This window comes from Tripterygium wilfordii, chromosome 2, assembly GCF_013401445.1.
Source record: "Tripterygium wilfordii isolate XIE 37 chromosome 2, ASM1340144v1, whole genome shotgun sequence".
Lineage (NCBI taxonomy): Eukaryota > Viridiplantae > Streptophyta > Magnoliopsida > Celastrales > Celastraceae > Tripterygium > Tripterygium wilfordii.
In genome coordinates, this window is record NC_052233.1 from 11,707,517 (window position 1) to 11,735,242 (window position 27,726).

The 27,726-nt window shown below is 37.2% G+C and overlaps 3 protein-coding genes and 1 pseudogene across 4 annotated transcripts; 3 read left to right on the forward strand and 1 right to left on the reverse strand.

Annotated features, from left to right (window-relative positions):
- Positions 1–55: 55 nt before the first annotated feature.
- LOC119980621 lies at positions 56–5,403 on the reverse strand. 2 transcript variants are annotated; one of them, XM_038823401.1, is made up of 4 exons: positions 5,009–5,403; positions 3,891–4,132; positions 2,916–3,720; positions 56–2,530 (listed from the first exon to the last, which is right to left on the reverse strand). In XM_038823401.1, the coding sequence occupies exons 2-4, from the start codon at positions 4,128–4,130 to the stop codon at positions 288–290; spliced, it is 3,288 nt and encodes a 1,095-aa protein (XP_038679329.1). In that variant the 5' UTR covers positions 4,131–4,132; positions 5,009–5,403; the 3' UTR covers positions 56–287. The 2 variants fall into 2 exon arrangements, with proteins under 2 accessions (XP_038679329.1, XP_038679337.1); XM_038823409.1 differs by having other exon boundaries at positions 56–2,527; positions 5,009–5,402.
- Positions 5,404–13,921: 8,518 nt separating this feature from the next.
- On the forward strand, positions 13,922–18,923 carry LOC120007055 (phosphate transporter PHO1 homolog 3-like). The gene is made up of 13 exons (XM_038857222.1): positions 13,922–14,565; positions 14,649–14,991; positions 15,073–15,121; positions 15,212–15,283; positions 16,372–16,501; positions 16,585–16,705; positions 16,788–17,046; positions 17,224–17,328; positions 17,417–17,461; positions 17,558–17,707; positions 17,804–18,082; positions 18,292–18,428; positions 18,579–18,923. Exons 1-13 carry the CDS (start codon positions 13,965–13,967, stop codon positions 18,676–18,678), a joined length of 2,391 nt encoding a protein of 796 aa, XP_038713150.1. The 5' UTR covers positions 13,922–13,964; the 3' UTR covers positions 18,679–18,923.
- A 1,025-nt stretch (positions 18,924–19,948) lies between these two features.
- Positions 19,949–22,827, forward strand: LOC120007774 (cell division topological specificity factor homolog, chloroplastic-like). The gene is made up of 2 exons (XM_038858211.1): positions 19,949–20,113; positions 21,975–22,827. The coding sequence occupies exons 1-2, from the start codon at positions 20,027–20,029 to the stop codon at positions 22,572–22,574; spliced, it is 687 nt and encodes a 228-aa protein (XP_038714139.1). The 5' UTR covers positions 19,949–20,026; the 3' UTR covers positions 22,575–22,827.
- A 397-nt stretch (positions 22,828–23,224) lies between these two features.
- On the forward strand, positions 23,225–27,413 carry LOC120008733 (annotated as a pseudogene).
- The last annotated feature ends 313 nt before the right edge of the window (positions 27,414–27,726 follow it).

The window sequence follows — 27,726 nt, forward strand, 5'->3', positions numbered from 1 at the left end:
GCTTCACTACTTCTCTCTATACATAAATCTACTACAAGGAATAATGTAAGCAACATTTAGGACGAAATTGAAGAAATACTTGATATATAATCCTCTGTAGAAAATCATTCAACATTGTTCATGAATAATACAAAGTAGGCAAACCACCCACATCAAGATGATCGAAGCTTGCCAAATTAGGGCTAACAAATGTACAAGGATGTACCATGGCTCTTACTACATCCTGAATCCCCAAAGCCATAGAAACAACCCCCTACTGCCCTCTATAACATTCTCTTTTTAAGTTACTAGGTTACAGGGAGTGTCTGCGGATTACCTGTAGGGCATCTTTGCCGGCGGGGCCTTCTAGTTGTCTTTCCCCACCCTGTTAGGCTTCTATCCTCCAGTCCCACATCAGAATTATTAAGCTGCTGAATTAGTTGGGTACAAGCAGGGGTTGTCAGACCAGGGGAGGGGCTGACCGCTGATCGCCTCCTCCCCCTTGCACAACCATTTCTAGTGGAGATCCTCCTTGTCGATCCTGATTGCCATGAATGGCCAGTTGCTCTCATTAGTCCTCCAAATGTCTGAAGATCTTCTGTAACCTCGTGCCTTGATAGGGAAGCAATACCTAGAAGAATGTCTCTTTGGAAGTCCCTACGCTGCCGACCTCTCCTTCCCTGGCCCTTTCGTTGTCGATTAGCCAATGAAGTAGCTCCCGTTTCTTCAAGTTTTAAGTTCTCCGGAACCAAAGGCTTGGGCATGTAGTCTTCTTCTTTGGTCTCTGTCAATTTCAATGTCATGGACTCGAAGTAATCAATTTCTTCGGAGGAAGAGTCTGCAATCTTTTTAAAATTGTTGCCTCTCAACACAGCATCAAACTTGCCCTCAGGATCATCTCCACAAGAAGAAACAATCTCCACAAACCACTGAAGGGGGTCCACCATAGAAGATTCTGATGGATCACAAGTGACATTACATATATAATTCTGGTGAGCAAGTGAAGAGATGGCAACTATTGCCTCGGCTGCTGTCTTTATCAGCTCAACCCGTGGGCTTTCAGCCTTTTCTTGTGGAAATCCTAAAGGCGCCCCGTTCACCTTTTCTGGTGATTCAATTCCAGGAATGACATCCTCTTCGGTCTCAGGAATCACAGGGGATTCCAAATCTAACCCCACAGTAACCTTCACATCGCCGCTGAGAACAGAAGGCATCAAAGAATCATCATCCTCACTAATACAAGAATTCAAATCAATGTGTTGTCTTAAATTGGCAACTTTGTTTTCTGCTCCCTTATCATTGATGGTAATATCTTCTACCATCTGTTGGCTCAATTCAGGAAAAGTGTAATCACAAGGCAAGTTGATATCAAAAGTTATGTTCTTCCTGCAAACTGAGCTGCAATCTCTCACTCCTCTCTCAGATTGCTGAGGATGGGGTACAAAAGGGGAAGTAAGCGAAGAAGACTCTGTTTTAGAAATTTGAGGTGTTTCAGATATAGGAAACGGAAGAAGTTTTCTATAATGTTGGCATTCAACTGTTCCAATCCTACCAGCCTCAACTACATTGGAAGGTGAGAGTGGCTTCATTGTTTGAGGAGACAGTCCATTAGGACACTTTCCCGTTGTATCTTTTGCAGACAACTGACTGAGAGAAGATTGCAAAAAACTCGAATTCCCTGTGTTCAAGTCCCCGACCGAAATCGTGGACTCATTCTTACAACCTGAATTAGCTTTTAGCCAAGGCAACAATGCAAGATGTTCCTCATGCTTTCTTTCTCCATCAGAAGGCTCAAGGCCTTGCTGGTGAACTGGCTCATAGGCTGAGTTGTTTGAAAGTGCCACATTCAAATCAACTTCCTTAGAAGACCTTATGTCCACATAATTTGGGCTTCCGTTGAAATTTGCTGAACCATGATTGATCAACTGCTCAGAGGCTACGCTATTATCAGTACCGCAGTTCTGATTGTCATAGACTATTGATGGGTGGCGAACTGGTAGTTCCTTGGACTGTGATGAGGATCCGTGGTAAAACCCATTTTGGTTAGATAATTCGCTTACAAAACTCGTGTTGGATTGAGGGTTGCTGTTATTGCTATTATGATGCCACCTGTCCCCAAAATTTGCATGGCTCTGAGTTGATGACCCTGGATTCTTATTCAAGGAAGCAGATGAGTTCAAATATGGGCGAGTTTGAACTGATATTGACTTCTGGCTCAAGCTAATACCAGGATTCTGCCAGGATGAAGCAGAGGTGCTCCAGACCTTGGCCAAATCTTCAGAAGCAGCAGCAGGATACAAACTAGGAATGGGGGAAGCTGTTGCTGATTCTGGGCATTTATCTTGCGAGAGTTCATGACTTCTTTCCAGGATTTCTAAACCACAAACACTTCCCTCTTTCCATTGATCTGCCTTGCTTTGTTTAGTTAGAAAAAAGGCAGGAGTCTCAGGAGTTCTAGTAAGAATAGCTTGTAGTGGCTGGGAATATACCGGCAATTTCTCTGGTTGATAGCCTTGAGAATCAGGCTTTAGGTAACCATTACAATTACCTGCTAATAGAGATGACCCCAAGTATCAGAATTAGAGAGAACAACACTGTAAAGATATATGAGAAAATGCCTAATTTGAATGGAAAATGGATCTGACGATTGATATCAGGCTCAGTTAAGCATATGCCCAACTTACCCTTTCTAGCAGTTAAGACAGCAAAATATACCATGGGTTAGTATGTATAAGAAAGAGACAGCAATATAAGTTCTTCACCTACTAGACTGACATTCTGGATGTCAAACTGCAACTGTCACTTGGATTCCAAGTGCCACAGATATGTCATTTTCTTTCATTTGCGAAATAATTTGTGAGTTACAAATGCTTTGAATTGAAAATTTCGGGACCAAATGACCAAGAGAGTAATTGTAAAATCACATAGAAATCTACCTGTAAGGAAGTGGCGAGACCAACTCTTTCCATGATTTTCCAAGCTCAAATCGCTCAGAATACCATTATTCTTTCCTTGAAGGGACTTAAGTGAAATCTCCTTTGGCAAACCTAAAAGCTGTGACATTGGCTTAGCAGGCAATTCAGGGTGTTTCATATCCACATGATTGGAGGTATGGCCCAAATGGTCAACATATGTAGAAGTATGCAGCTCTTCATGCCGAAAAGGCTCATTCAAGTCAGCCAAACCCTTTGCGTTCCTTAAACGCGAATCAAGTCTCACTGCATTTCCTTGGAAGCTACTCTTCCTATCATCTCCACAAAAATCTTCTACCCTCCTCTCGAAAGAAAATTTATGAATCCCATTAGGAATCGAGATACCAGATTTTTTGTCCTCCCTTGACAGATCCCCATCATCAGTATCGATGTATTCATCAGCTGGAAGTTGGAGGTCAAACGCTTTTCTTCTCACCTTTGAGGGCCTGGAATATAGCACATCAGCTTCCTTCGAACCACATCCATTTGGAGATGAAAATTGACAGGCTTGTGCACTGTTCCCTTTCAAAGAACTGAAAGGAGAATGAATATCTTCAGCACCTGATGTAGAAGTTCTAGCACAAGCAGAGTTTGCCATGGGGAAGTTAAGAATATGCCATTTCCGAGCATCTTCAGAAGCCATTCGAGATGCTAAGGGGCTTGATGACAATGAAGTCTCAACATGTATCCCATTGCTATGCAGTTCTGTCCTTCTAATTTCATCCATCATGTCCCTTTGAATTCTGTATAGACGGTGAAGTTCAAACACCTGATAAGAGAGCAAATGTCAGATACATTTAAGAGTCAAGCACGTTACCTGACAACAACCAATGAACCAACTCAGACTGACCCATATAAGTGGAAGACATCTGAATTGAAAATTGTAAGTATAATTGTTTGATCAGCCGCCAGGTAGAGGAAAACTACAACGAGACCTACCTGATTCTTAAATATGGCTTCATGCTCAAGCATTGTCCGTTTCACCGTGTCTTTATCATACCCTGCATAACCATTCGGAATGGCCCTCGGCAAGAAACCATTGTAGTAGTGCCCATTTGTATTTGTGAAGGTTTTATCTCCATAATACATGGGCCGGCTACAACCATCAGAATCCTCATTAAGATCCCTCATTGAGTGATATCCTGCAAGTGAGCTCTTACAGTTCACCTTTGTTCCCATTCCTGCCAATTAATGATTGCAAGTATTCAGTATGATTTATGACAGATCTTAAATGATTATTTAGCCATATAAGAGAAAAATCACTCAGAAGAAGCACTTTCTTTAGTTTGCAATATGAGTGAAATTAGCCAATGAACTACGGCAGCACAACAGGAAGAAATGTTTTCCTCCACAAATGAATTTGAGATAAGGAATTGCCAAAGTTTCAGCCTTCCAACAATCTGAAAATATAACCCTGATGATTACATTGAACTCACTAAACCAGTATCCAAAGTTAAATGTAAACACAACGTTTGAAAGGTATCAAAACGTTTCCCATCATTTTGATGAAGTAGCAAATTTCCTACCTAATGCAACTGAAAACAAGCAAATGATGATGCGGGATGCAGAACCAGAAGAATTGAACATCGTGAAAGCTCCATAGTTCCAAATTGCATAGAGAGACCAAGTTTTGAAAAAACAAAAATTAAAAAAGAAGCCAAACTTGGCAGATAAGCCCTTAGGTACTGGAAATTGTGAAATAATTTGATCAGGAAGGAAATTCTCCATAAGAAATCTAGAATAGGTCCCATAAGCACACTTACAATCTAAACTAATATGAAAATTTTCAATACCAACAGCTACCTATCTTACCATCAAATTTAATCCCCGATCAAAACAATCAAGAATCAATAACAATGGAAATGGAAAATTAAAACACAGTCACAATAACTAAAGTGCAGATATTACAATTATACAGCAAACTCATAAACCCAATCCACAAAGTCAGAAACCCCAACAATTAATGATATGAAGAAAAAAAAAATCCCAATTACCCAAATCATTAGACAAGAGGTAGTCATAGATAAAATGAGTAAGAAAGTAATCGAGAATTTTACCTCAGACCCACATCCTGAAATCGCAGTCCTCAAAGTATCCCCCAATAGATTTAATCAATCGACAGTGACTACATATCTCGAACGATTCAGGAGTCCACGGCTCACTCTGTCGAAGCCACTAATAATAACTATAATAAATCCCAATAATCAAAAGAGAGGAGAGGAAAAGAAAGTGGGTGTTATTGCAACACCATTGAAAGAGCTTAGAGCGTTATCAGGTGAAGGAATACAAAATAATTTTCGATCTGCTGAGCCAGTCTCTCTCTCTCTCACAACAGAAAGGGAACGAATATTGAGTTTCTAGAGAGAGGAAGAGAGAGATCATAGTAATTTTTATTTTCTCTAGAGAGATCCCAGATAAGAAAATCTTCACACAAACAAACGACCTTCTAAGAACAGTGACATGAAATTTGTCAACATCCGGTCTCTTTTTATTCTCTGCTTTTTCTTTCCCTTCTCTCTCTTTTTCTCTCTATCCCTTCTTCTTCTTTTTATTTCCATAAATGCATAATCTCCAAAAAAATACATAATGTTTTTCCCAAAATAAAAATAAATGTAGGTTATCATAAACGAACCGAGAAATGACCCGAGACAATTCTATAAGGTTCAACTAGTTGGGCCGATGGATCAGTGATTGAATAGCACATAAATCGGGTCTAATTTTATAAAAAAAAACTACAGTTGAACCGGTTTTATTCATGAGTATGTTCAATTGTACTAACATTAACATTGTGTACATTTCTAGATTCTCCACATTTATGTACAAATAATTAAAATTAATTAATTAGCATAGTATGTTTTTTAGATATTTTGAATTTCTTGATATGTGTTCTTTAGGAAATATAACCAACAAACTTGACAAAAGAATAGTTATTCGCTAATATGGTGGTTAGTGTGGGAATAAGACTAATTAATTTATAGTAGTTTAATTACACTCCATCAGACAATAGGTGGGGCCCCATCCCAAGAAGGATGAGGTGGGGTCAAATGATAGATGCCCTTCATTGTTGGACTAATTTACACAATATTGGGATTGAGACTTGTGATTGTTTCTGATTGGATGATTCTCTGTTTCTGGTGGCACTGTACATGCTTGAAAAGCATATTTTATTGAACCCTAACAGGCTAACACGTGGCATCAGACCTATCAAGATCTCATGCCATGGTACTAAATAAATATTACCTAATTTCTTTCTTAGCTGTTTTCGTTTGTTTATTCTTGAATAGTCTATTCTGTTCATAAACAAAGTTGGTGATTTTTTCTTCGGTTTTGTAATTTCTCTGCTAAGATTTGTAAATTTTTACACCGCCAATGGGTGTTAGGTGTAACGTTGGTTATTATGGAATAAAATGTTGAGTTTAAACTCTTTTCAAAAAAAAAAGAAGAGAAAGTTGTGATTATGTTTAATTAAGAATAGGAGTAAACAGTATTACAAGTCAAATCGTATAGACTCGAGATGTCATAATTTCGATTCTTACTGAGAGAAATGTCCTTATAGCCATGCGTTGGGTTTTGACCCAACTTACCTTGTCGTCGGGTAGAAAACTTATGTGCGTGAGGGCCTAACGACCTGAGTTTAGACTCATATAGGATATTATCTGTTACCAAAGAAAAAGAGTAAACAAAAAAATTACATTTAATTTATTTTGTTAGAAAATGGGTTGCGAGTAAATTAAGTTTAGAAAAGATAATGTTTGTAGTATGGCCTAATTGTGGTCCCTAAATTACATGGGTTTGTCATTGTCATGTAAAATGTGTAAGTGGAAGATTTAGCAGCTTATCAATCAGAAGTGGAGGGGGGGCCCAATACTATTTTGTATTGTCATTGTATTTGTCTTTTAATGCTTTTGATTTTATTTTTTTTTTGGATTCCATTTAGGTTTTCCACAATAGTTATCTTGTGATGCTTATCAAATTAGGTAGCCAACTTATATAAAAGCATTAATCCTAGTACCCTAACCTCCTGCAAATATCATTGGATCATCTCAATATTAAAAAAAAAAATCATATATTATATGATATGCTATGCTATATATATACTTTCATAAATAAAACAACTTCAAGATTGAACCTAGAACCTCTTGATTTTGTCATTTTGGTAAGGGTTAATCTTGTCAACTTATGAACAAGTAAGAGTATCATGTTTGATGGAGTAATTAGTGTGCTTTCATATGCATAAACCCAATCATTAGACTATAGTATATATAGCTATGCTGGTCCATCAAGTATCCTCCTTAATTAACAAGTATAATCATACACATAAATTAACCAATTTGGTGTCAACAACTAGTCACTTCAATTATTGCTTTCTCAAAATAGCTGTCGCCATATGACCAAGAATTACCACATATTTCTGGTGGTAGTTGCAATTACTACATTTTAATCTAAAATTCGCTCATATATATATATATATATATTATTTTTAATACAGGAGAAGGGGATGGAGAGACTTGAATACGAGATATCTATAAGATATCATACATAAGTAGACTCACATATTAATATTAGATAGAGCGATTAATTAGGTGCTGCTGCGTGGATTGTCCGTACAAATATAAATCCTTCAGGCACCCCAAAGCGCCGACGTTGGCACCACCATCCAAGGTTGCGGCGGCGGTTCTCTCTCAAATCCCCATGTCGATGTCGGTCCACGAATCTTGGGCTTCTAAAAAACCTACCAGAAACCAAACCCTTCAATTTAGTCATAATTACCAGAACACCATTTCCTAAAGTCGTTTTGAGTCTTGACCAAACCATCCTTTTCTTGTGGGCCCCGTACAAAGCTGAGACGACTTCCAAAGAAAGAGATTGGCTTTTGCGAGAAAGTGCCGTCAAAACGGTGTGCATCGCCCATCGTCTTAGCATTTATGGCTGATTTGTCTTTTTTAAGGTAATTTCCAGGTCTTTGGATTCCACGTTCGCAATATGCTTCCCTGTCACGTATAGGCGCCACCTACACCCGTTCTGTAGTTGTCCGAGGCAATGACTGAATGGTCATTTCACTCTTTCTTTGAATTTCTTCTCCCTTTGCGTGTTCATTTCGGGGACAATAAAAAGCAATCAACCATGTAAAAGGATTCAAATGTAACCTTTGGTAATTGTAAGAGTTGACACGTTGTAGCTCCGTTATTCAATGTTTCAACATGATAATCCAAAGTTCATATTTGTTTCAATCTAATAACTCGATCATATTTTCTACTTTTCGGGTTACCAACTCACTTACGTGGCATATATATACAAATAAATTATAACTGTGTTTATATTGGCATGGATTGACAGTTGATACGTTAAAAATAATAATTTTTCAAAAAATGACGGGTGGTGAAAGCGAACTCATACACCTATAGTAGTCGTTATATTCATAGCTTACACACATAAATTTGTTCAAATCCTTCACCGAAAGTATAGTTTTGTACCAAATTAGTCATGACATACACATTTAATCCATAAAATAAAAAAGATAACACAATATTGCCCAAAATAGGTAAGTGTTGGCTAGCCGTACATTATCCAAAACAAACGATAACATATTCAAAGTGCAGTAACATGTCTCCAAATATAACATTTGCAAAGTAAATATATAGCGTAATTTGAAACTCGTAATGCAAAAAGGATCAATAGTAATGCAAATATAACATGTCGTTATATTCATATTTTTAAATTTTATTTTTGTTCTTGCATTCATAATTTAATTTATTCACCAATGAAAAAACGGTTGCAATCTAAAGTAGATGAATCATGAATTTTATTCAAATGCAATTGATGATTGTAAACGTATAATGTATAAGGAGTTTTGGGCCCATTTCGGTCCACTTAGATGAAACTCGTACAAAAAACAAATCTTGATGTGGGTTTGGGTTTTAGCATGAACAATTTTCTAAGCAGGACTTGGCTAATGGCTACTAGAAGCTCAAAGTTGACGAATTGAAACGTGGGCCACTAATGGGCTTTTAATTGAAGTCCATTGGTGAATCAAATCAAATATAGGGCGCCCAGTGAATTGAACCCAACTCCGAAAGAATATTGACGAATCGTGTCATTTATTACTGCTGTCTGCTCTGCTCTGCTCGGTTGTTCAATAACTAGTCCTTCTCAATTAAGGTGTTTGACATCAAACGTGAGGAAATGCAGAGGCAATATATATAGGACATGGCTTATGAGCTGCAGAACTTATGGATGGGGTTCATTAATTATGAAGATTTTTCCATGATCAAAATAAGGTTCAGAATGGAAGAAGAAATTCTAATTTCATAATCCAGGTCACAATTTTCAAGAATATGCAGTAAATGTTCTAATTCTCAATCGGAACACACCAATAATATTGTCTTCATTGAGTTTATCATTCACTATTGGATATATCGGGTTCGCAAGGCTCAGAATCCTAGTTATTAATGTGATAGAGTATGAGATTTACTTATTAGGTACTCAACTCGGTTGGGTTATGTCATACCGATGTGGAAATATAGTCTTGACCCCTAAACCTTAAACCATAATTAAGTCGTTGAGAGCTTGGTGTGTTGGTATTATAGTTTTGAGGGTGATTGTTGATTAATAATGCATTGCACCAAACACAATTAGTGGTACGTACGTTACATATATAGAGCATTAATTGAACCGATTATATTGATGAGCCACGGAAAGAAAAGCAACCTAGCCAGCCTAAAAACAAATATCGACGTCACTACAAAAATGCGTATATATGTCATCCTCCAAAAGTCCAAAGTAATGAAGGAAAGTGTATCCATTTATTATTGGTATTTCTATTTTGTTTCACAGCTTAATTTCACAGGTGTAATTAGGGTTTTAGAATTTGTAGTATTTTATTTCAACTCTTCAAAAGAATCAACTTGTATTAATGAATTGGTGCATTGGTGGGTATAGCTAGCTTTGATTGGACTGATTTATATTGATGAGCCTGCTGCCTAGCAGACACAGAATTAATATTGCAGGGAAAGAATGCGATCGATCGATCGAGGGTATCCATCCTATTCCTAGCTGTTGCTGCTGCTGCTAATAACACATATTGAAAACTTAACAATTAATTTCTTATTTTAGAGGGCAATTATATTAAAAACTTAACAATTAATGCTTAAATATAGGTCCATTTCATTAATTTTAACGCAACAGTGGTGTCAACCGATTTCTATGTCCACATCTTACTTTTTTCACCGAACATTTTCTTCTATAGGTGTGGGCGCCTGAGCTGAAAGTGAGGGCTTGCGTGGAGAAAGGTGTATTGAAATATTAATTTCATCTAGGTAGTCAATTACTTGTTATGGCACCAAATATTTCTAATTAGAAAAGTATTCAAGTAAGTAATTATGCTTTATGCATATGATGAAAACTTTGATATTAATAGAATTAAAAATAAGTACAATTCTATCGGTTTATATAACTAAAACAAACAACACAAAACATACTCAAACTCGAAGACCAAAACTATATAAAAAAACTACTTTATACCTAAGCTAGATTAATTAAAAGAAAATACCAACAAGAATATAAATACTAAACAAATACTAATTGGAAGTAAATACTGATAATATAGTAAACTAAACTAACTAGGACTTGTCTTTCCTTGGTTCTCATCATTCCCTCCCTCTTCAAGACTATCATTGTCCATAAGGATAAGGATGAAACTGCATCTTGAACATCTTTTAACCACAATATTAGTCTCCCTTTGTTGGAGAAAACTCGACCTTGAATGTTAAATAGTAGTAGCAGTAAAAATCCTGTCGAGATTAAAATCATTGATACGAAGAAGCATGTCTCCGACCAATACTTTCTTGAACCCTCAACTTCAATTATCAAGGAGACTGAAAGATTCTTGACCTTGCTAAATAAGTTGGGAATGACGAAATTGATATATTCAACCAGCACCATAATATGGTTAAGATCTCCTTCTTGAACAATGTGAGATTTCTCCTCTATTATTTCTTTTTTGATCTCCTCTTTCAGCAATAGATCTTCATTCGGATAATCATCGAACACCATGACTGTTAGTTCATCTATCCCCAAATCAATAGAATTCGAGTTCAAATCTTGATCTTTTTCTTCATCAAAAATAGACGATAATTTATTTAGATCACCTTTGTTGGCTTTGATACGATTCATCTATCCCCAAATCAATAGAATTCAAGTTCAAATCTTGATCTTTTTCTTCATTGAAAATAGACGATAATTTATTTAGATCATCTTTGTTGGCTTTGATGCGATTCTTGTTAGAACCCAAATCAATAGAATTCAAGTTCAAATCTTGATCTTTTTCTTCATTCTATTTAAAACCCAGGTTGACAATAAAAGATTTATCCTCCCTTATAAGCTAGACTCCAAACCCATCATATTTTGATGTGGGATTCTCATCAGCATACCCTAACACACTTTTGTTTAATAGAAAAAATCAAACCTTCTCTTTTTCGCTCGTTGTGAATACATGAGGCCCATTGATGCTATCAGCCTATCACATAATGTTGAATACTGTTGGGGTCAAACCCAATTTCACAGAGACACGTTGCCATAGTGGAAATTAAACAAGCTAGGGCCAAGTCAAAGGGACATTTTGAGAATTAAGGAAAAGTCAATTGCCAAGACAAATAAGAAACATAAACTCAAAAGAAGATATTAGGTGAAAAAAAGCAGTCGCTGGAGACTATTATTATCTAAAAATAGGACATGAACCATTTTTGTTGGAGCCTAGCTAGCAATTGCTTCCAACAAATAATTTTAACAAGTTCCTTACCCAACCAATGATCTTGTAAAGGGATTTTTTGAGTTACTGGTTTCGGGCCACTTGGTTTTTGAATATTAATGAGATTGGGTCATGACGGGTCACCCGGCTACCAAATCCCAAACGGACAATTGATAGTAAGAGCACTTTGAACAACTTAATTGTAAAAAGGTCATGGACATTTTTAAAATTGTAAAAAAATACAATTGAAGGGTAATTTGGTCATCTGACTTAAGATATTTTTTAGTTTATACCTACAATACCATTCTTCTTCTTCTTCTTCTTCCTCTTCTTCTTCTTCTTCTCCCTCCAACCATTTAACTCTAGTGTGTCCTCTCTTTCTCTCAATCTTCTCTACTAAAAGTTATCTCCTTCTTTCTCTCCTCCTCCTTCTTCTTCTGGTTCTCGATCTGAATTTGTTCTTCGTTGCCTTCTTCTCCGTTTTTGGCCGAGTTTCTCCTCTCTTCATCGCCTTCTTCGTCGTTGCTAGATCTGCACTGCGTCGAGTTGCTCTGCTTCGTTTTTGACAGATCTGGACTATGCTTCGTTGTTCAATCTGGGCTGTGCTTCGTTTTTGACAGATCTGGAGTATGATTCGTTTTTTGCAGAGATGTATCACTATAGTATCACCAACACCAAAAAACCACTAAAATGATACAATTAAACCAGTATGCATACTTCATCTTCCTAATTACTTTTCCTTTCTTGATTTTCTTTTCTTGGTTACCTCTCTTGTTCGTTCTGGAAAAACATTTACAAGTGTAGAGATGTATCACTATAGTATCACGAACACCAAAAATTCATTAAAATGATACAATTGAACCAGTATGCATACTTCTTCTTCCTAATTACTTTTCCTTTCTTGGTTTTCTTTTCTTGGTTTGTACATCTCTTGCTCGTTCTGGAAAAACATTTACAGCTGCAGAGATGTATCACTATAGTATTACCAACACCAAAAATCCACTAAAATGACATAATTGAACCAGAAAGACATGTAATGCAATCAAATTTACATTCTAACATTTGTATCATCATTTTATGAGCAAAAGATATAAATTGAATACTAAATTGGATCTTCTATTTAAAAGTATCACTATTGTATCACAGTTCATGGAGAGAGAAATCAAATTTGAGGTTATTTTGGTAAAAGATGATCCTTAGTGTACTTTTTTAAAAGGATGTTTTAGTGGCTGCACTTTTTTACAATTAAGTATAATCTAGTGTATCGGCCTCCAAAAGTCTTTTTATCAGCCCGGGTGGGTCATGACCCAGTGTAGAAACCCTATGCATACCCTTAACTAAGTCTAAAACAATAACGGGGCATTTGGTTGACATTTTGAGGGGAGAGTAAGACAAGCTGAGGGTGAGAATCACTCATTTTCTCGTTTGGTTTAGTTTGAGAGGGTGAAATCTCAAACTCATCTCACCCTCATTCCCTCCTTATGGAGATTAACTAAGCTCATTAAAATGGTGAGCTTATTATATCTCTTATGTTTCTTATTAAGAAGTAATCACAACCATTAAATTAATCTATTCTAATTTTTATGTACAAAAAATTGGATAGTATGAAAATTGTATTATTAAAATTCTAAAACTCATGCTCACTCTTTATTTCATACCAAACATGGTAATGTTTATCTCACACTCGCCTCACACTCACACTTATTGAATTAGAAATCAAATGCCCTGTAAGTATATGCATAAAAAGTACTAGTAATGTAATGGAAACCTTTTCTTTAGGACTTGGAACAAGACAATGATATATACAAGCTTTCTTAATTACTTATTTGGTCGAAACCGTGTGTGAACTTTCAACTCAACAGATCTTTTCTTTTATTGAACGTGAGGTAAAAGCCGTACGTATTTTTTCACTATAAAATTAAAAAATCATTGAAATATAATGTTTGATGAGAACAATTTTCCTCATCATCCACTGAAAGTCTGACACTTATGAGTGTCTATTGGTTTGGTCGTCTCTCCGTCTCATAAGTCGTGAGTCTGCTCTGCTTAGTCAATTACGCAGACGCTTCCATTTCTCATCACACGTCGTCTTCTCTGTCTTTTTGGTATTTTTTGACTCTTCAACGCCATGAATAAATGTCCGTACCCCCCGAGAAAAAGTTTTACAAAAGACCACTTCAAATATATTGTACTATATATATAGTGTTATATAGAAAGGGTGGTTCATCAGTATTTTGACATCCAAGTAAATTTACCAAGAGAGAGAAATGAAGTTTGGGAAGGAGTTTGCATCCCAAAAGGTGCCGGAATGGCAACAGGCCTACATGGATTACGATTTCCTCAAAACCCTTCTGAAGGAAATCCAAGGTTTCAATCAAAGAAACCGATCATCACCACAGCCAACAGCTGCAGCTCTCCACAGAAAGCTTACCCTATACAGAGCTTTCAGTGGCCTAACGCAAAGAAACCGCCCCAAGAGCCCGTCTCAGGGTGCCAATGATGTTGAATCACAACAAGCCATTTTGGTCAATCCTGTTAATCGCCATGGCACTAAACGATACGAGACTACATTCCTCATGGCTGCTGAAGAAGGAGGGGAATACGAGCTTGTCTACTTTAGACGCCTCGATGAGGAATTCAATAAGGTGGACAAGTTTTATAAGTCTAAAGTGGAGGAGGTGGTGAAGGAGGCAACCATGTTGAATAAGCAAATGGATGCTTTGATTGCTTTCAGGATTAAAGTTGAGAATCCGACGGGGTGGCACTGGGATGACAGGTCTGCCGAAATGACTCGTCTGGCATCTGACGTTTCGACTTCCGCCGCTGTATTGGCTGCTTCTACTCCTTCTGCAGCCAAGGCAGCAAGCCGTAAGTTATCAAGGCATAAGAGCTACAGCTGAAAAGCATTTGTTATTTCATTTATGCTTAAATTGGTTAATGTACGTATGCAGGAAGACATAACTTGGAAACAATCGAAGAAGGGGCAAGCATGCATGATCAGGAGGAATCATCAGATGATTCAAGGGTTGATGACCGAAAGGACGTTCATAAAGCAGATGAGGAGGTGAAGAGGAAGAATATTAGGGGAAGCAGACCGGCTCCATTAGAGATACTAAACCATGTCCAGATGAACAAAGCAAAAGATACGCCTCGTTCGACCATCAAAGGATTCCTTCAAGTTCCTACACAGACAGAGCTCAAGTTCGATAGGGGCAATCTTACAAAAGTTGAACGCCAGCTTAAGCAAGCTTTTGTTGAGTTTTATCAGAAGCTCCGCCTTCTTAAGAGTTTCGGGTAATTAATATAATTAATTGTTCCTTAATTAATATTTTAGATGGTTATTGTTCCCTTAATTTTTTTTTTTTGATTAAACAGCTTCTTGAATACATCGGCGTTTTCAAAAATCATGAAGAAGTATGATAAGGTAATTAATTTCCCTTGTTGAATTTTAATTATTTTTGGTGCAGGTAATTGTTATAATTAATGCTGTCTTAATTTGATATATAACTTTCAGATCACTTCAAGAAATGCATCAAAGTCTTACATGAACATGGTGGATGAATCCTTCCTCGGGAGCTCTGATGAGGTGAGTGAGATTTCTTTATCCCTATACTAACCTTGACATCCACTTCAGAGCTGACATGATTGACCACATACCAAATATCTTTAGTCATGCTTACGTGTTACCATGACACGTTTGCATAGATAGATGATGTCATAACTGTAATAAAAAAAGAAAAAGAAAAAAGAGAGTGCACTGTTGTAAACTCAATCTTACAACACCTTACAAATTTATTCTTTTAAAAAAATTATAATTACGTTTTGATCGAGATTACGAGTGTAAAGACATTTATTTTTTTTACTCAAACAAAAATTAACTTGAACGTGAAATTTCTGGACCATTCAATATAAATTTGAAATATTCAAACAAAAATTAAATTGAATATTGAACATGAAAATTTTGGACAATTGAATATAAACCTGAAATATTCAATATTTTTTTTATATGAATTTAATTTTTTTTATAAGAAAAAAAGAAAAGGCAATTTCATTAGAGCAGTTGTTAGTAAAACCCCTTGGAATGATTAATAAATAGAAAAAACTAGGTAATGAGCCAAAGGAAAATGATGGGCCTGGTACAGGCTTATTTCTGCCAACTGCCAAGTGCGAACACAAAAGCAAGGAGATTGAAGTTCCAAACGAACCAAAACTCAAAAGTTCCTGTGAATTGCTCGACGAAATGAAAATCCTTCCCCCTCTCTTTAAGCGAAAGTGCTAACTGCTAACAAGATGAAAGATAAGGAAGAGGTGCAGATAAAGTGCTCGACGAAATTAATGAACTGGAGGCATTGTTGTCATTAGATGTTCAAAAGCTTGAAGAAAGTGGGTTTCTTTTCTATCTTACATGGACCAAGTTGGGAGTTGCGTTTCGAATTATTGCTGCTTTCCAATGTCGAGTTCGAGTTGAAACCAATGCAGAGTATTGGAGGGTCTGATAAATAATTTTAGGAGGGTCTAGTTAGTCTTCTTTGGAAGGACATTTAACTAGTAATAGTTTATTCTCTTTCTTAATGACATTCAGCCTCACTTATTAACAAATAATTAATTTGCTCAATCTGTTCAATGCTGACTTTAAGTTCATGTCATTTTTTTATATATATATGTATATTACAGGTTACGAAGCTGATGGAGAGGGTTGAAGCTACATTTATCAAGCATTTTGTGAACTCAAATCGAAGTAAGGGGATGAATATCTTAAGACCACAGTCACGGAGAGAAAGACACAGAACCACTTTCTCTATGGGTAACATTTCTCCTAGAATATGGCTCAAATCCTCGTAAAATCTTTGGCATATATCATCAATCTCTTTAATTGTAAAATTTCAGGTTTTTTTGCTGGATGCACAGCATCTCTCATAATGGCCCTTATATTAATCGTACGAGCCCGTAATATTGTGAATTCGCCAGGGCAAAGCCAATACATGGAGACCTTGTTTCCACTTTACAGGTAATGACAATTTCAAGATCGACTGAACATAGTGTTGCCTCGTAGCTCAAATGCTTGACAGGTTAATCTACTTCTATGGCAGCTTATTTGGGTTCATTGTTCTGCACATGCTTATGTATGCTGCCAACATATATTACTGGAAGCGTTACCGGGTCAACTACTCCTTCATATTTGGTTTCAAACAAGGAACTGAGTTGGGTTACAATCAGGTTCTCCTCCTTAGTTTTGGCATTGGAACACTTGCTCTGTGCAGTGTGCTAGCAAATCTTGACATGGAGATGAACGTAAACACGAAGGATTATAAGGCTTTAACTGAACTTATTCCTCTGAACCTTGTTTTGGTAAGTTTATTCACTTTAAAGGTTGAGCTTTTAAGTATTAGAGATGATATAAATGTTGAATGTCATAATACTTAAAAGCTTGCAGTGATGAATCTTTTACTAATTAGCTACATGTGTTAGAAAGTTTAACTTCCAAAATTACATATGACGCCAACTATTTGTGTTATTTCTCCGCAGCTCTTGATTGTAATATTATTGCTTCCATTCAATGTCCTCTACCGCTCAAGTCGCGTCTTCTTTCTTACTTGCCTGGTTCACTGTATTCTTGCTCCTTTGTACAAGGTAATAAATGGCAACTGCACTTACATGATCAGTTATCAATGTCGTAGAGATGTAAAAACTCAGTTAAATTTCTTTGTTCTGCACTCAGGTTGTACTTGCAGATTTCTTCTTGGCAGACCAGCTAACAAGCCAGGTTTGTAGATGCTCTATACCATATTGATTTCCATCTAACCACGATTTTTTTTTGGAATATTAATTAGAAATTTCCATCCTTCAATTGGTGCCGCAGGTGCAAGCCTTTAGAAGCCTGGAGTTCTATGTTTGCTACTATGGTTGGGGAGACTACAAACATAGACAAAACGACTGCAAGTCGTTTCCTGTATATACCACTTTCAATTTCATTGTTGCTGTTATTCCGTACTTGTCTCGCCTCCTTCAGGTATACATCGATGTCAAGATAGAGACGTAAATACTTCTCTTCATGTAACATTAATGGTTAGTTGTCAGCTCTAATTGATGAAAATTACATATTCAGTGCCTTCGCCGACTGTTTGAAGAGAAAGACATAATGCAAGGAGCAAACGGACTCAAATATTTGCTAACTATCATAGCCGTTTGCATGAGGACTGCCTACAGTCTCGACAAAGGGATCGGTTGGCAAGTCATGGCCTGGATTTTCTCAGTTACTGCAGCAATAGTTAGTACTTATTGGGACCTTGTTTACGATTGGGGGCTACTCCAGCGGCACTCCAAGAACAGGTGGCTGAGAGACAAACTACTTGTCCCTCACAAATCTGTATATTTTGGTGCTATGGTGAGTTTTAGTGATTTCCATTTGGTTTATGGTTCAAAGAGTATCAGAATCAAATCAATGAATCATTAATTAATGCCAGTATATTAGGACTCTCGTCAATATAATATATTATATTCTTCACTGGGGAACTAGGAAGAGGCTAATTAGTAACATGATCCCTAAAATGTTTCGAAATCAATATGGATTAATGAAGTTCATCTGAAATGCAGGTGTTGAATATCTTGTTGAGATTTGCTTGGGTGCAGACTGTGTTGAACGTCGTGGTATTTAACTTACACAGACAAACCATGGTTACACTATTTGCCTGTCTTGAGATACTTCGCCGTGGCATATGGAATTTCTTCAGGTGAGAAAGATTCTACTTACTTGAACATTCATTTTTATGCATGGACTAGATAGCTATATATATGATGGAGGCTGATATACAAACACACATTGACTAAATCTCTTAATATATATATATATATATATATACACATATTTTTTTGTTGATCAGGTTGGAAAATGAGCATCTGAACAACGTAGGGAAATATCGAGCATTCAAGTCCGTACCATTGCCTTTCAACTACAGTGAAGATGATGACAAAGATGAGTAATTATGTCGCAGATGTTTTGCAAAATAATAACAGATTATATTGGAAAAATGTTGAAGGCAAATGTAGATGTCGGAACATAGTTATAGTGTAATGGAATCAGATCCTTGCAATTTTATTTGCCAGCACCAATCAGAAAATCAGATCTAAAGTCTTCCCTCCATGTTGAGCATAAAATGTGTATTTTGTCGTTATGATTCACAGATTATTAGTCAGATTCTGGAATATGATTGAGTTTACCTTTTATATTTTTTTTTTGTGCTTGCCAAAGTGAGAGTTAATGTGGATAGATTGTTTCTTGGAATAGAAGCTGTGATATTTAAATTGCACCTCTATACTTTTACCTTTGGATCACATGTTTTATAGGAGTCCAAACTCTTTAATTAGATAATAAAAGAAACATTATACATCCATAAAATAATCTATGTGACATGCCTATTTGGCTTGCCACTTAGATTATATAAGTTTATGGATGAGAAAATTATAAACATATATCATTTTGGAGATATTAATAAACTCTTACGTACCTTAATGGTTAAGACTCAGAGTGTTAGAGTGTGTTTGGAGTAGAGGGAAGGGAAGAGAAGGGAAATGTGTTTTCCTTCCAAATCTCTTATTTGTATAGTTTATAAAAAATTAAGAGAAGGATTTGGAAGGAAGATTTCATTAAATTTTTCAAAATTATTCCTCTTAAAATGGAGTCATTTGAAGGGAAAGGATGACTATTTAAGTTATTTATAAGTTAAAAATCTATTTTACCCCTTGTACTTGTACATAACACTTTAACATAAAAATAAGGATAAATTAGTAAATTAAACTAATTTTCTTCCCCTTCTTTTTATATCTATTCAAACATGGGGGAGAGAGTATTATTCATTCATTTTCTCTTCCCTTCTCTCCCCTCCTCTTCTCTTCTCTTCCCTTTCCTCAAATCCCTCAATCCAAACACACTCTAGAAGTAACTCTTCCCTACTTACACATTGAATTACCATGTGTTTGCTTGACACGCGTGTGATTCTTGACTGTCTCACCCAAAAGGTAATGACCAGGGATTTTCATTTTACTTAAAATAACTTTATAATAATAATAATAATAATAATTACATTAGATGCACTCCAATACATTCGAAGTTATCAGCTAGAAAAGAGCAAAAAAGAAAAAGGAGGACACCGGTTTGCCTTTAAAAAAACTAGGAAAGAAGAGAAAGCTATTAAGGACAAAAACGGCATCGTTTCCGATGTCAGCAATAAGTGCCATACAATCCATAGCGAATTGCACATTTGCACTGCTGCCTCCAGGGCCTAGCGGGACGGCAACTCAGTGGGAGTAACAGACAGGGTAAAGCGGCAAAATGGCTTTTTCGGGGGATCTGAGGATCTCTGCAACACTGGCCTCCTACCACAAACATCCTCTTCGAAGTTCTTTCTCCTCCACAAAGGTCTGCAATTGATATCTGCTCTGTTTTTTGGAAGCGGCCAATATTTTTCTAAAAAATTATTTTCTTAAATTTCAATCCATTTGAACATGTATTAGTGTAATTCATGCATTTATGCCTTGAATCAGTTTAGATGCCAAGTTAATTCCGGATAGCAGGTAAGGAATGCAAGTTTAATTTATCTTTTGGTTGTTGGGTTGTGCATATACATGTGGATTTGGTCATTCTGTTGCGGGTTGGTAATTTCAGGTTACTGGTTTGAATGTTGTAAAATTCAACACATATATATAAGGGATTCTACTTCATGAGTATATTTTGTGGCTATATGTCTTTTAACTTTTGGGCAGAGAATGAAGGTGCAATTGTAGTTGTCCTGTTAAAAGGGTGGTCTTTCGGCCATTTGTAATTTCAGTTAAATGTTTAGATGCAATTTTCTTTTTTACTTGATTATCTGATATCAAATTTCTGCTCCAGTGAATTTTGCCTTTTTTTTTGATATGTTGTGGGGTTATGTTATTAATTCTTTGAGGGAAGGGGAATCAAGCTTTGCTCCTCGTGCAAGTTATAAGGACCAGGCCACCAGGCCCATCACTAGGCCAACACATGCTCCTTCTGGTGAATTTTGCTTATGGGGTGAATAGATAATTATGACATCTAGGTTATAGATGTGGTGATGGACGCTTTAACAAATTCAATCTATTAGTGGTTGATTAGATTTCTTGTACTAAATCATTTGGTTTACCATTACCTTGCTACTAACCTTTTTTGTTATTAGTTCTTTTGCTTTTAAAAAAACTTTTTTGTAGAAGTCTCTTTCCATATTTGAATGGTATTGTCTATGATTTGGGGATTGTCTTTATTTTAGCATTTTTTTTGGTTTTATTTCAGAGCACGGATCTTAGGTTTGTGGTAAACTTACAAAGCTAGTCTTTTCACTATAAGATACATAAAGTCAGGGAAACATCAATGGATGGCTTTGACTAGCATATTATTACATTTTCTATTGGGAATTTGGGATCCATATAGAGTGCATGAAACCTCTTTGATGCAGGCAATTTTGTGGTTTCTTGGTACTGCCTGATAGGGAGAGGCGATCCTTCCCCACGGCTTTTGTTCAGCCAAATCAGATTTGTTTTTCTTTTATTCCAGCTTTGTTGACTTTGTTTGTTGATATTAATACCTAAAAACGTGAACAAGGCATGCTTTGCTAGTTTGACTTTTAATATAACCTCTTAGTGTTGGCTGATCTCAACATCACCGACTTGTTGCATGATAATGGTGCAAATAAGAGGTCTTGTATTTGATTTTTTTTAAGAAAAAAAAGTGGATAGGGCTTTCGTTGACTGGATGCGTGACATCTGGTGTTGTATATTGCTCTGTATTTTGATGGGTGATGCTGTTATGACAAGTTATATGGTGTCATTGTATACTGAAAATGTTGCTGATGCCCTGGTGGTTTATTCTATTTCCCAACTAACTTGGCAGTGAATCCTTAGACTGAAGCCACCTTAGTTAGTAAAATGTAAGTCCTAGTGTCCATATAATGAACTCTTCAAGAATAACAATTAGAGTCAGTTAATCGTACAAAAAGCATGCTTCAATTGTAAAACTTAAGCAAAGTACATAGATGTAGCCATGTAGGATGACTAAATGCTTCCCACTTGTTGTTTTGGGTTGTAAATGGACCCGAATAACCAGAAGATTATTACTTCTTGAGTCTCTGATTTGTGTGACCTATATGTAGGTCAAGTTTGAATATTTCACGAGCATTTTTTGGCATGGATTTTGTAGCAGCAGCACTTCAAAAGAAATGTGAATGCATTGCTTTGTGATATCACAGTCTTATGATTGTTCCATGATATAGGTTGACTTTGCCAGATTCCTGAATGGAGGTTCTAGCATAACTGAAATCACATGCAAGTGGCCTTGCATGGCCTTCCATGGCCGTAAAATGTGTGGTAAACTGTTTTCTGGAATCACGGGAGACTACAAGTTGTCCTCAGATACTGCTAGCAATGAAGCTGAGAGCTTTCTCCTCAGTGCCATAAACATGAATTTCTTTGAGCGTTTGAATTTGGCTTGGAAGATAGTATTCCCACCACCAGCATCAAGGAGGAGGTCAAATGCGAGGATCGCCAAGCAGCGCTTGAAGATGATTCTCTTCTCTGATCGTTGTGCTGTTAGTGATGAGGCAAAGCGGTTGATTGTGAAAAATATTGTTCAGGCTTTGTCAGAATTTGTGGAGATAGAATCACAGGATAAAGTCCAACTCAGTGTCTCTACCGATTCAGATCTAGGAACTGTATACTCTGTGACGGTACCTGTCCGGCGAGTGAAACCAGAATATCAAGTTGCTGAAGAGAGTGGATCAATAACAAACATTGAGTATAAAGATACAGGAGAAAGTTCCGGTTCCGTCGATGTCCGGTTTGACTTCTACGTCCCTGATGAAAAGCCTTGGTGATATCAAGGCTTTAGAGAAACTAAAAGTTAGACAAGGAAAGTGAAAAGTGTTGTCAATGTAGTTCATTTGGTTTTCTGTTGTTGGAAGTGAGTTAATCTTGAAGTTGTGTTCTGTGTAAATATCAAATTTGGTGTAAGGTGATTGAAGATTTTGCTTGATTTGAAAATGTGCAGCTCACTCCTGTCCTTTAGGTTCATTTTAGATTCTCCACAGGGGTGAAGTGGAGTTTATCCAAAAGCTATAAGATTTTGTTTAGAGATCATAACAAGGCGCGCTGAGCAGAGCCCATTGCATTTCCCAGCCAACAAAATAAAATATAAAGAATGTAGCTATCTCTATCTGCCGCCTTTATGAAACTCTGAAAAATGCCATACGCAATGTCTACTTTCATTGAGAATCGAATCAATGGTGTGACGTGATTCCTCTTCAGTCCTCAGGCTCAGCTGTGAAATTAATTAATTAAACAGGAGTATCCGTAAAGACTGCTGGCTCCCTGTAAGCTTTTTAAATGGCTGACTGTGACGTATATTTAATAGCCATCCCATCGGGGACAAGAAAGTAAATTCATCTTTTGTTTCATGCCTGAAAAATAGAAAAAATATATATATATATGTGGGCGTGGACCTTTTTTTTGCTGAAAAAGCCAAAACCAAACTCCATTGACATACTTAACACTTTCAAAAAAGTGTACGACAACAAAAAGTCTGAGAAGCACTTTTCTGTACTGAAAATCAATCAACGGCAGCAAATGAACAGGCGCCTTCTTCTTCTTCTTCATCGTCACCGTTCAAATCATCCTCTTCTATGGCTCCTCCACCTTCCCGGCCCACCATCACTCTCCCGCCACGCCCCTTTCCCCAAGCCTTCTTTAACGGCTGGCTGGGCTCGGAGGCCATTGGCGTGGGCTTCAGCCCTGGGCCCATCACCCTTGTCTCTAACTTCTTCTCCGACTCTGACGACTTTAAGTCCTTCTCTCAGTTCCTCGCCGGGGCAATGGCCTCCCCGACGGCGATTCCTCCCCCGAGGCCCACCTTTCACTCGCCGGAACTGACGACTGCTGGAGATGGTGATTTTCAGTTCAAGCAGAATAGGGGGAAAGGGCTCACGATTACGCCGCCTCCTGCCATGTTTGCAGTGCCGACAGGGTTGAGTCCGGCGACTTTCTTTGATTCTCCGGGACTGGGGCTCTTCTCGCCTGGTCAGGTAATTTGCGGGTTTAAGTGGGGTTTTAATTTATCAGCTACATTTCAAGTATTTTAGGCAGGGTATTCATTTGAGTCTATCAAGGCAAAAATCTCTCTTTTTGGCAATTATCATTTTTCTCTGGCATCTCATTTGGGAAACTAGAGCACCCCCCCCCCCCCCCCCAAAGATTTTTTGTTGGGAGGCTGAGGGGGCAGAATCTAGCCATAGATAATTTTCAAAGGAGCGGCTAACTCAGAGTCTATTGACCATCTTCTCCTTCAGTCTTCCTGGGCTTGAAGTGTTTGGCTGAATGTTTTGAATATGATTAGCTTTATTTAAGTGTCTAGCTGTTCTGTGGATAAGGAGATTCTGGATTGGAGCTTCTCATCTTTAATGATAAGTCAAGGAGGAAGATTTTTCATTTGGTCTCCATGTCTATCATGTGGTTTCTCTGGATTGAGAGAGACAATAGGATCTTTAGCTCTAATGAAAATTAATTTGATGCTTTTATTGATAGTAACGCAATTTTTAGATTCGGTGCTCCGTAGTCCTTATTTTGAGCTAACATTTTGGAGGCTCTTAGCACTTGCAATGGTGTTATTTTGTCTGGGCCAACAAATATGTATGGGGTTTTGTGTTTTGCTGATGTGGTTATATTGGGTTTTGTGTTTTGCTAATGTGGCTATATTGGGAGATGTGTTTTATATTGAAAGATTGTATTTTGGTGTAGTTTTATTGGGGACAACATGGAGGGCATGAGAATTTGTTGGCCACCATGTTGGGTGGGAAGGAAAATGTATAGGAATTTGTGTTTTGTTGATGTGGTTATATTGGGAGATGTGTTTTGTTGATGTGGTTGTATTGAGAGACGTGTTTGCCTTGACTTTTTATGTAATAGAAGTGGGACCCAATATAAATTTTTGCTGGGATAGCAAATTAACACTACTGAAGTTGCTCTTATGCTGTCCTCTTTGTAGCTCTGGGTCACACCACCTTACTGTCTTAACAAACTTCCTTTAAAACCAAAAGAAATTCATATGAGGGAATAACACAACAATATTGGTCTTTCTTGTGTAGTTCTTTTTGGTGTTCGGTAGGACTTAACCCCATGGTGCCATTTATCAATAAAACCTTTGAAAAGTAAAAAAAAAAGCCGATATGACGAAATTTGCACTGGTGCAAAATTGGTCTTGTAATGTTGTTCTAAGTTCTTAGATTGCCTAGCAGAAGACAATAGTTAAGGTGTAGGATTACCATGTAAAAGCACAGGGACTCTAGGATTAGTTGAAAGTGTGGCTATTGATAAGATTGAATGTTGAAAGAAGCTTCAAGTGACGGATTCTAATGATTTCTCATATGGATTTTTTTTTCATGTAGCCAATACCAATATGTTGTTTGGGATAAAAAGTTGATGTTGATGTGAAATAATCATCATTTTATGCTTTATCAAGATATGAAATGTATAATTTGGCGCATCCCAGAAGATCTTCACAGTATAGATGCGTGCATGTTGTTTCAAATTGTGGCTATGCTGCTATAGACATTTTTCCCCTTTTTTTTGTTCTCTCTTTTATCACATGCTTCCTTCTATAGAATTCATAGCCATAGTGGTTTTCTCTATTCACGTACTTATTTACGAAACGCATTTAGGGACCCTTTGGTATGACACACCAGCAAGCGCTGGCACAGGTCACTGCCCAAGCTGCACAATCTCAGTCCCATATGCATGCTCAACCTGAATACACATCTTCTTTGTCATCAGCGGCTGCAACATCTTCGACACAATTTCTTTCCTTCTATGCAAATCCACCCAATCACCATCAGACTGCACCTATGGTGCTGGACTCTCGGGTCACAGCAAAGGAGTCGTCTGACTTGTCTCAGTCTGATCAGAGATCTCAAACTTCTTCTATTGCAGTTGATAAGCCTGCAGATGACGGATTCAATTGGCGAAAATATGGTCAGAAGCAAGTGAAAGGCAGCGAATTTCCACGAAGTTATTACAAATGCACATATCCTAATTGTCCTGTCAAGAGAAAGGTTGAGCGATCTCTTGAGGGCCAAGTAACTGAAATTATCTACAAAGGGCAGCACAACCACGAACCTCCACAACATATCAAATGAGCAAAGGTTTCTGGAGGCTGCAATGGAAGTTCAGATAATCAGGGGAATTCTGAATTGGCTTCCAAGTTTCGAAGTGAGAATGTGAATGAAATGAATGATGGGGTACCCACATATGCAGTGTCTAGCAAGGATATAGAATCTAGCCAAGCTACTCCTGGACATCAATCAGGGACAAGTGACAGTGAGGAAGTGGGTGATGCCGAAACTGGTATAGATGAAAATGATAAAGATGAGCCCGACCCAAAGAGACGGTAAATTTCTGTCATTCTGTGTAAACATTACTCTTCATATACTTGAAGGATCTATTCAATACTCTTCCTTTTGTTTTGAAAAAAATAATAATCTTACCACCGTCTTTTTCTTACAAGAAGAAATACAGAGGTCAGGGTTTCTTCTTCATATAGGACTGTCACGGAACCTAGAATCATTGTCCAGACAACTAGTGAAGCGGATCTTTTGGATGATGGCTACAGATGGCGCAAGTATGGGCAAAAAGTCGTCAAAGGCAATCCTTATCCAAGGTGGTGTTACATTCCCCTCATGGGATTGTAGATTCTAGTTCAATATAGTATTGCTAATATAAAATTATGTTTGCTTGGAGTGATATGGTCAAAGTGATCACTTGAATGTGCTTTGAACTTCCTTTTTCTACTTACTTGAATTTGTGCCCATTGGCAGAACTCCAATTTGTTGTTAGAAACAGGTTCTTGACCATGCTTGAACCTTGATAAAACTTTTTTTTGTGAGTGAGAGTTATATGACTTCTGCATTGTCATGTTTCTGTTTATGTGGAATGTGCTAAAATCTATTTCCAATGCATGGTTTCTTCCTTAAAGCAGATGTACTACTGACTATTTAGAATTCTGTGGAACATTTCTCATGCACTGTGTATGATCTGCAGGAGCTATTATAAATGCACAACAAAAGGATGTAATGTCCGTAAGCATGTTGAGAGGGCTGCCTCAGACCCGAAAGCGGTTGTAACTACATATGAAGGCAAGCATGATCACGATATACCTGCTGCAATATCTAGTAGCCACAACACAGTCAACAGTAATGCGTTTCAGTTAAAACAACAAGACCAGGTAAAAGAAAGGCATTCCTTGTTCGACAAAACAGGTTCTGCAAATGGTAATAAGCAACCTATAGCACGTTTATGGTTAAAAGAAGAGCAAATAAGATAGCGTCTTTTGAATCTTGAACATGAAGGCCAGAAAGTGAGTAGGACATGAAAATTGTGTTACACACATGCAGAAGCTCTTTTGAGAGAGAGCCATGAATGACTTTTGGTTAAGTCCATTATTTACAGTAGAGGCAATTGTTTTGGTCAGGCCCTCTATTGAACTGCCACAACATGAAAGGAGACAAGGGGAGGATACTTTGAAGCAAATGCTGTTTGGATTAAATAGAAAGCAATACTGTATTGTAAATTGTAATTGCCACTCTCTATTGAATTACGTTCTTTTGTGCTTTATTCTTTTGTACATGGAAATACTTGAGCAATGTTTGATAGATTGCTTTTATAGTAAACTGGATCTATTCATGACTCCTATCTTCTTTTTTGGCGTTCCAGTTTCTCTTTAACTTTTCTTCCTTTTGCTAGTAGTTTTGCTCTTTGAGGTAGTTGGCCTAACGAGGCCTTGTCATGCTTTGTGAATTAACAGCATCAACCCAAATATCACGAAACTTTCTCTTAACGATTTATTAATAGCTAAGAAGCCTTGTTACAGAATATTTGCCTCAAATGTTTGGAAGCTAGCATAGTCGGTGAAGCCAAGGCAGACCAGATTGTATTTCATTAATACTGTAGGATAAAAAATTGATTGCATTCCCGGAATCTATG